General features: G+C 39.4%; 1 protein-coding gene across 1 annotated transcript; it reads left to right on the plus strand.

The window, feature by feature from the left end:
- Nucleotides 1-2,975: 2,975 nt before the first annotated feature.
- On the plus strand, nucleotides 2,976-9,523 carry LOC114572729 (cytochrome P450 2K1). The gene is made up of 9 exons (XM_028604452.1): nucleotides 2,976-3,252; nucleotides 3,383-3,545; nucleotides 3,917-4,066; nucleotides 4,370-4,530; nucleotides 4,693-4,872; nucleotides 6,570-6,711; nucleotides 6,904-7,088; nucleotides 8,000-8,141; nucleotides 8,226-9,523. The coding sequence occupies exons 1-9, from the start codon at nucleotides 3,046-3,048 to the stop codon at nucleotides 8,411-8,413; spliced, it is 1,518 nt and encodes a 505-aa protein (XP_028460253.1). The 5' UTR covers nucleotides 2,976-3,045; the 3' UTR covers nucleotides 8,414-9,523.

Below are 9,523 nucleotides of genomic sequence, written 5' to 3' on the forward strand. Positions count from 1 at the left end.
TGACTATCCTGCCAGAGTGATATACCAGATATCCATATCACTCTTGCTGAGCCACATGAATACCTAAGAATTTGGCTTGACAGCAGACTGGAATTCAACATTTGAGCCAAAATATTGTTCAATCAAACCAGGCCTGGCAGTCTGTCTTTTAAATCGTAAAAATACCGTCAACTTCCTCATAAAGTGTGTATTGTCCCCCGTACATGAGGGCTTTAAGTTTTAAAAAAGTATTAACAGTAATAAAACTGATCATCACCACTGATGTAATAAAAAGAATGTTTGTTGAATGTCTGCTTTAGAAGTGCTCATTTTCCAGCAATGGACTTTCCTCATTACCTATATACTAAGCAGTATTTTTGCAGAGCACAATCATCTTGAAACTTATAACAAAAATGGCTTTCTTGTAACTAGCTAAATACAAATTTAATATCGTCATGTACACAATAAAGATCATAATATTTTTGACCTTTGTGGCAGTAACTCTTACAGCCTGAAATGTTTAACTTCCTGTAACGGTTCGTAGTAGAACTGAATTACTGTTAAACAAATAAGGTTGTGTACCTTTTCACATATTAGCTGTACATCAAGTACTGTAAATATTGTAAATAGTGACTTTTCACCACACTATAATTTAACATTTTCCTGTTTTTAACTTAAACAGCACAAATTGCTTATTCACGTGCTATAAACAAACATTTCACAACACCCCTACAGTTGAAACCAGATATTTACATACACTTCAGAAAAAAACACAAAAACATTTATTTCTTTACTGTTATACATTAAACCAGAGTAAACTTTTTCTGTTTTAGATCAATACATATTAACATATTTTTTGCCTTTGTTAAATGTCAAAATTGAGCGAGGGAGAATTTTTATGTATTTTTTTTATCACTTTCATCAAAGTCAGAAGTATACATACACATGCTTAGTATTTGGTAGAATTGCCCCGAAACTGTTTCACTTGGGCCAAACGTTTTGGGTACCCTTCCACAAGCTTTCTACAATAGTTTGCTGGAATTTTGGCCCACTCCTCTTGACAGAACTGTGGATGCATACAAAGGAACACCTCAAACACAGAGCCTCTTTCTTTGACATCATGGGAAAATCAAGAAAAATCAACCAAGACATCAAGAAAAGAATTGTGGACCTCCACAAGTGTGGCTCATCCTTAGGTGCAATTTCCAGATGCCTGAAGGTCTCACGTTCATCTGTTCAGACAATAATACGCAAGTATAAAAAACATGGGAATGTACAACCATCATACCGCTCAGGAAGGAGACGGATTCTGAGTCCCAGGGAGGAATGTTTTTTGTGTGCAAATAAATTTGCAAATTAATCCCAGGACAACAGCCAAAGACCTTGTGAAGATGCTAGCTGAAACTGGTAAGACAGTGTGATTATCCACAGTAAAACGAGTCCTGTACCACCATGAGCTAAAAGGTTACTCTGGGAGAAGAAAGCCATTACTTCAAAACCACCATAAAAAGCCAGACTACAGTTTGCAACTGCACATGGGGACAAAAATCTTAATTTCTGGAGACAAGTCCTGTGGTCTGACGAAAAACAAAAATTTGGCCATAATGATAAACGGTATATTTGGAGAAAAAAGGGCAAAGCTTTGAAGCCTCAGAACACCATCCCAACTGTGAAGTATGGGGGCGGTAGTATAATGTTTTGGGGCTGCTGTGCTGCATAAGGGACTGGTGCACTTCACAAAATAGATGGCAACATGAGAAAAGAAAATTTTGGGGATATATTGAAGCAACATCTGAAGACATCAGCCAGGAAGTTAAAGCTTGGGCGCAAATAGGTCTTCCAAATGGAGTATGACCCCAAGCATACCTCCAAATTAGTTACAAAGTGGCTTAAGGACAACAAAGTCAAGGTATTGGAGTGGCCATCACAAAGCCCTGATCTCAATCCCATAGAACATTTGTGGGCGGCACTGAAAAGGCATGTGCGAGCAAGAAGGCCGACAAACCTGATCCAGTTACACCAGTTCTGTCAAAAGGAGTGGGCCAAAATTCCAGCAAACAATTGTAGAAAGCTTGTGGAAGGATACCCAAAACATTTGGCCCAAGTGAAACAGTTTCGGGGCAATTCTACCAAATACTAAGGAAGTGTATGTATACTTCTGACTTTGATGAAAGTGATAAAAAAAAATACATAAAAATTCTCCCTCGCTCGATTCTGACATTTAACGAATGCAAAAAATATGTTAATATTTATTGATCTAAAACAGAGAAAGTTTACTCTGATTTAATGTATGACAGTAAAGAAATAAATGTTTTTGTGTTTTTTTCTGAAGTGTATGTAAATATCTGGTTTCAACTGTACTTCCAATACCCTTGCTCCAAACCACACTCATTTTCAAACTTGGCCTTTATTTTGATCTCAACTACTCACCTGTAAAGTTTTGTGACTACATCTTGCACGGTCGCAATGCCAACATGGTAACAAAATCTGGATGCAGACATCTGGCAAAGCACAAAAAAAAGCCTTTGCGGTTGTTCTTTTTTGTCATTGTGCCGCTTTTTTAGATGTTATTGATGCTGTGCTTTGTACACTTGGAAATGTCAAAGTCTGTCACCAGTGACTATTGTTGGTCTTCCAGCCCACTGGTATTCAAGTAACGTCCCCCCATTTCCTTCAGTATTGTATGACTATGTTGTTTTTCATGTATTGTATAACTTGCTACATAACCAGTTGTCCTCCGGGGACAAAATACAGCTGAAAGTTGAAGTTTAAGAGACTTTAGGTTAATGCTGGACTGGACCTGAGGTTTTTGGAATGCCATATGAGCAGCAGCATCAGCAGCATTAGTCAAGAGAGAAGTAGTAGCAAAGGTCAGCAAAGCTTTCCTGTGAGTTTTGTGAAGTCACTCCCACAAGACACAAGTACCAATCAATGCACAACAGGAAGTTGGGACATTACAGCAGTTTAGGGTTAGTTGTGAAATCCCTGTTAAACAGAACACTCACAAAACTATAGGCTCAAGGAGGAAAAACACGTTCTCGGTGAGGTAGCAACTTCAGACAAGTCATGGGAGTATTAGAACTGTTTCTCCAGTCTTCCACCTCTATTTCTCTGTTGGGGGGTCTTGTTGTCCTGCTATTTGTCTACCTCATCTCCTCCTCCAGCTTCAGCTCGAAGGAAGACAGTAAGGAACCTCCAGGACCAAAACCATTTCCCCTAATCGGGAACCTGCTGCAGCTTAACCTTAAGAGACCCTACAACACATTACTGAAGGTGAGGAATAAATTGCTGTTCTTAAGATTTCTTGTGTGTGTGCTCTCCAGGCAGCTCCACTGTTACAACAATTCTTAAAATGTGTTTGTATTATAATAAATACATCATGACATTATGCCCCTGTTCTTAGCTTTCCAAGACATATGGATCAGTGTTCACTGTGTATTTGGGACCCCAAAAAGTGGTGGTCCTGGCTGGATACAAGACAGTGAAAGAGGCACTTGTCAACTATGCTGATGAGTTTGGTGAAAGAGATCCAATGTTAATAATGCAGGAATCTAATCAAGGCCATGGTAAGGAAAGAGCTTTTTTCAAAATCATTTTCCTGTTCTGTTTATCCTTCAGTAAATGTTTTTTTGTCTTTAGGGCTGCTGCCTCAGTCGACTAATCGGTCATTTTGGTCTTAGTTGACGAAGATTACTTTAGTCTATTAGTCAGTTTTTATGCATTTTTCATGCTGAATTACTTATTTCCAAAAAACCTATGAACACATTACATGGTGTTTTGGCAAAATTCTTTGGAGAGAAAATCGATTTTACAGACCTGTAAATTAAATCGACTAATTAAGTGTCAGTAGACTAAGAATTTCTTTAGTCAAGGATAGCTCTAATTGTCTTTACCCATTCCAAGTTTTTGAAATGATTTAAAACATGTTTCACCTCAGGGGTTTTATGGTCCAATGGTGATTCATGGAAAGAGATGAGGCGCTTTGCTTTGACTAACCTGAGAGACTTTGGGATGGGCAAGAAGGCGAGTGAGGACAAAATCATTGAGGAATGTGAACACCTCATTGAAGTGTTTAAGACATTTAAAGGTAAGTGACTTTTAACCTACTGCATGTTGAACAATGTTTCGTCAATCCTTTTTTAATGAAACAATCCATTCACAATTGTTTGGTGATTTGTATCTTATCATCCACTGGCTTGACCTTTGTGAGTTGACTCTGAAAGCAGTTACAAGTGCTCAGAGATAGTGACACGCAGGGTTCAGTTCCACAATGTTCTAAAGGTTTTATGAGACAAGAATAAGATGTTCAAGACATTTAAAGGTGTCTTATAATAACCAATCAGCATGTAACATATTTCCAACACCTGTTTTCCTGTTTCCCTTGTTACAGGTGAAGCTTTTGATACGACCCAACCAATAAACTATGCAGTCTCTAATATTATCTGCTCCATTGTTTATGGCAGCAGATTTGAATATGATGATCCAGAGTTTACATCCCTGGTAGATCGAACAAACAGAAACATTCAACTTCTGGGCTCCCCATCAGTACAGGTGACATTTCATATGTTTATTAAGCTTAGATTTTCAACATTAATTTTCATATACATATTACAACTGAGCTGAATTGAAGACATGTTTATTTTTTTTCTCTTGCCTGTTAAACTTAATTGCATTATGCTTACATACTGATATGTATATATCATTTTTTCACAGGTATATAACCTGTTTCCATGGATCGGTAAATTGATTGCTAAAAGGAAGGAATTCGAGACATCAACTGCTGCCAACAAGAAACAGAACTTACAGCTGTTCAGTCGTTTGAAAGAGACCCTCAATCCACAGATGTGCAGAGGCTTTGTGGATGCCTTTCTGGTCCGAAAGCAAAATCTGGAGGTTTGGAAGCTGATCATCAGCTATTAGAATTGCTATTATGCTCATTGCTGTTAAGAATTTTAATCTCTACTGCTTTCTTGCTGTTATCATGTCATTTTAGTTATTTTAAAGCCTCTGAACACACACACAGGTGATTTCTGTTAATCTGGCTGATTTGACTCTGCTCAGGTTGAAAGTGGGCCAGCTTGGATGGCTGTCATCTGTCCTGCCCTTAATTTAGATTTAATTACCATGGTAATGAGGGCTTAAAGTTATGGTTCGGAGTAATTTCACCCTAGGGTCCTTTGCACCATGACCTCGAGCCAAACACCCCCCCAGAAGCTTTTTTCAGCTAGGTCTAGCATTGGGAGAGTTAGCGTAGCAGTGTTATCAGCTGAATAGCTTAGCGCAGGGGCTAATGGACCCACGTTTGTATCTGGTAAATGACCCCACTAATAATGCCCGAAATGATACCAAACGTCTACAGAAGTACATATAGGTTATGTACTCATAAAACGATGGATTGGAAAGTTTGTAAGTACACCAGAAGTTTATGAACACTTGCCTGCTGGCTTCTGCTCTCTGTTGTTGTTGCTGCTGCTACCGGCAGTTAGACGAGTGCTTAGGGCTGTCTACAAATTACTACACCGAAAAGAGATACAACAAAAATATTTTTAATTTAACTTTTTTTTTTAACTAAGTGCTGTAGTATAACTAGCAGGAGACAAGTAATAACTGAGGTACGTTTGGAGACATTACCTTATTTAATCATTAAATTATCAAATATTTTTGTTGTGTAGTAATTTGTAAACGGCCCTAAGCACTCGTCTAACTGCAGGTAGCAGCAGCAGCAGCAACAGAGAGCAGAAGAGAGCAGGCAACTGTTCATAAACTTCTGGTGTACTTACAAACTTTCCAATCCATCGTTTTATGAGTACATAAGCTATTTGTGGTAGTGTAGAAGTTTGGTATCATTTCGGGCATTATTAGTGGGGTCATTTATGACATACAAACGTGGGTCCATTAGCCCCTGCGCTAAGCTATTCAGCTGATAACGCTGCTACGCTAACTCTCCTAATGCTAGACCCAGCTGAAAAAAGCTTCTGGGGGGGTGTTTGGCTCGAGGTCATGGTGCAAAGGACCCTAGGGTGAAATTACTCCAAACCATCACTTTAAGAAGAATCCCCTAAGGAGAAACAGTTACTTGTGTCTTTTTCATGGACACACACATAGTGACGTTGACGTTGATCGGATCGGAGGTCTGATGTTTGGAGCAGCCAAGTGGTGTAGTGACACAGATGTGTCATACACAGATGCTTCCAATCAACCAGGGGAAAGAGGATATGCAACTTTAGGAGGCAGGGCTGATTAATTGCAGGCCATAAACCTTTCTAACTAAAGGAAGAATGTGTATTTTTGGAGCATTAGGCATTTGTTATTTAGGATGATGGGCTGTGGACAAATGGGCTTTCGGTCCAAAGACAAATTTATCAGACTATGGGGAGGGGGGGTTTCAAATTAATGGACCATCATAACAGTGGGTAGTCCCTGATTCCTACTGGATGACCAAGCCATCATGTCTGTCTTTGGCCAATGGTAACCCTAACCCTTATCAGTGAGAAGGAATGCAACCCACACCGCCATCACTACTACAACCTCAAAAAAAGTTTTGAATCACATTTGTTTAAATAACTGCACTGGTTTATCTTTACCTGCAGGAATCTGGAATTGCTTACAGTCACTTCCACGATCACAACCTTATGCAGACAGTTATTAATCTCTTTGCTGCTGGCACTGACACAACAGCAACTACTCTAAGATGGGGACTTCTGTTCATGGCCAAGAATCCAAAAATACAAGGTAAGGAACTTAAAGGCAGGGTTAGTAAGGTTGAAAAGCCAGCAAGATTTGAAAGTAGCAAACAAAAGTTTAACAAAAGTTTAATTAATTGATAGTTAATAAATTAACTATCAATTTGCCATTTTGTAACAATGGTTATTATAAAGTGTTACCAAATTGTCTTCATGAAAACAAAAACTTTTCCTCTCTCAGACCAGGTCCAGGAGGAGCTGAGCAGGGAGATTGGAAGTCGTAAAGTGCAGGTTGAGGACAGGAAGAACCTGCCCTTCACCGACGCTGTCATCCATGAGACACAGAGACTGGCCAGCATCCTCCCGATAGCAGTGCCTCACAAAACGAGCCAAGACATCACCTTCCAGGGTCACTTTATTAAGAAGGTCAGACTGAATGCCTATCATTGATTCCCCTATACATGGTACAACCTGGAAGGCAGCCAGGCCAAAGAAAATGTTTTTAATGAGCAATTAACCGACTATGGTTAGTTCACATCTGTATCAGCAAGACAGTCGAGTGTGTTATCTAAACTGCTAAATCAGTTAAAACGTTGTTGGTAGCCTACCGGTTATAAACAGGCTTGTTATTGAGCAACACGCTAACGTGCAAACGGATTCTGTGTTTGTTTCACGTATTTTTAGCCGAGCTAGACCAGAGAATATTTGGTTAAAACAGATGGTGATGCTGTTTTGCCCTCATTGTTGTCTGTTTACTGGAAGTGCTTTAATGTAGCTTTTTATGTGGAATGAGCATTGCGCCAGACTCCATTTAAAATAGCCTTTTAAATGCTATATTGCTTTTAAGGAAGTAAGGAACTTAAAAGCGTCTCCCCCTGTTCAAGATGTTCAATTATCACTATAGGATTAGCTAAACATTTGACTGTTTTGCCAATTAAAAGACAGGAGGGAGTAAAAGGGAAAGAGAGAAGCCATCACTAACTACTCAGCTAAAGCAGCTAACAGAGCTAATAGTGTGTAAACAACAGTGGAATTAACGAGAAAGTCGCTGAAGGACGGAAAGAGCTATGAGTGCTTGAGTGAACTAGTGTAGGTTTAAATGTAAAGCGGATAATCAGCTGCTGTAATGAAGAATAGCAGAATTAACTTAACAGGAAATGGCGCAATACGCCGTTCTAACAAGTCCTGTTTGGTCCTTCATATAGCTACATGTTCAGGATACAAAATGTTAAAATAATTAAAGATGTAGCGATTCCTTTCTGTGCTTTGTGACTTATTTTTTATGTAGTTTGAAAATACTATTGCTTGTAGAGAATGTTTTTCTGTATTGTCCACAGGGGACCACGGTATATCCTCTCTTGACATCTGTCCTACATGATGAGAGTGAGTGGGAGAGACCACACAGCTTTTATCCTGCTCACTTCCTGGACAAAGACGGGAAGTTTGTCAAGCGGGACGCCTTCATGCCCTTTTCTGCAGGTTGGTGAATTAAGCCATCACTTCTAGATGTTCATTTACTTGCAGATGAGATGAACATTTTCCCTTGTTCTCTCTCTCTCACAGGTCGCAGGATTTGTCTTGGAGAGAGTCTGGCCAGGATGGAGCTCTTCATCTTCTTCACCACCCTGCTGCAGCACTTTCGTTTCACTCCTCCTCCTGGAGTTTCAGAGGATGAACTGGATCTGACTCCACGTGTGGGCTTCACCCTCAACCCTTCACCCCATAAACTGTGTGCTGTTTCCTGTATGTGAGCAGTAGGGCTAAACGAAAATGCTGCTTGGACCCACTTTTATGACTTTGACTCACTTCAAGAGACTAGATTTTCATTTGTACAGCATTATATTCCATGTTGCAATTAACAGAATTTTTATTTCATCAAAGATTAGCAGATAAGTAACTAAATGCAGATCAGTAACCTGATGATGCACCAGATGATGTGTTACACAGAACCATCTGAAAAGCCATCATTGGAAACGGTTTGGAAAAGGGCAGGAACTTAAAAAATACCTGGCAGGTGATTGGACATATATTAGAATAATCACATTATTAAATGATAGGCATGACCACTGAAGATATATTAAAGTTTATTTTACTTGAGAACCCAACAAGGAGGCAGTCTCCGTTATCCAGAATAGTACAGACAATGACCTGAGCAAAAAGCTCTCTACAGCTGCTTTTTATAATACCAAGTGCAAATGTGATAAATCATGATACAGAGTAGATGTCGTCAATTGTTATCTGGTCAGAGTTGATGACGCCTCCCCTATCTGGTCTGGGAGGGCATGTATACCCATAGGAACACACCGTGCTCAGACAAGGACACGCAATAGCTGTAATCTTGTTTAGAGTATTCAGTATAATATTCTATGCAAACAGTTTAATAATGACAAGAGAGAAAGTATGTCAATCAAAATTTCTCCAACAATATACCATCTGTCTATAACATCTGCCACTGTGTTTTTGACAAACAGTCTCAGGCATCACATACACCTAAACCACAGCCCGTAGCTACCAGTAGCTCCATACCGGAAGCTGATTGGTTCGATAAGCTGGTAGTTGAGACACAAATGCATTACTTGAAGCCTGAAAAGATGGAGTTTCATGTGACCTTGTGATACCGCGACTATCTAGCTGCATTCAAGGTCAGCCAATCAGACCAGGTAGATGGTATTCTCTACATGCACTGGTATCTCTGACTATCCTGCCATTAAAAGTTTAGATGGTATTCATATCACTCTTGCTGAGCCACACAAATACTTTGGAAATTGGCTTGACAGCAGACTGGAATTCAAGATTCATACTCAACATTGGAGCCAAAGATGTTATTACATTACATGTCATTTAGCTGATGATTTTATCCA

This window comes from Perca flavescens, chromosome 18, assembly GCF_004354835.1.
Source record: "Perca flavescens isolate YP-PL-M2 chromosome 18, PFLA_1.0, whole genome shotgun sequence".
In the NCBI taxonomy this organism is placed as follows: Eukaryota; Metazoa; Chordata; class Actinopteri; order Perciformes; family Percidae; genus Perca; species Perca flavescens.

Excerpts from the sequence above, each read along its gene's own strand:
- LOC114572729 (XM_028604452.1), top strand. The coding sequence starts at position 3,046 with ATGGGAGTATTAGAACTGTTTCTCCAGTCTTCCACCTCTATTTCTCTG. Across the intron at positions 3,546-3,916 it reads GGAATCTAATCAAGGCCATG|GGGTTTTATGGTCCAATGGT; the intron begins GTAAGGAAAGAG and ends GTTTCACCTCAG. Across the intron at positions 4,531-4,692 it reads TGGGCTCCCCATCAGTACAG|GTATATAACCTGTTTCCATG; the intron begins GTGACATTTCAT and ends ATTTTTTCACAG.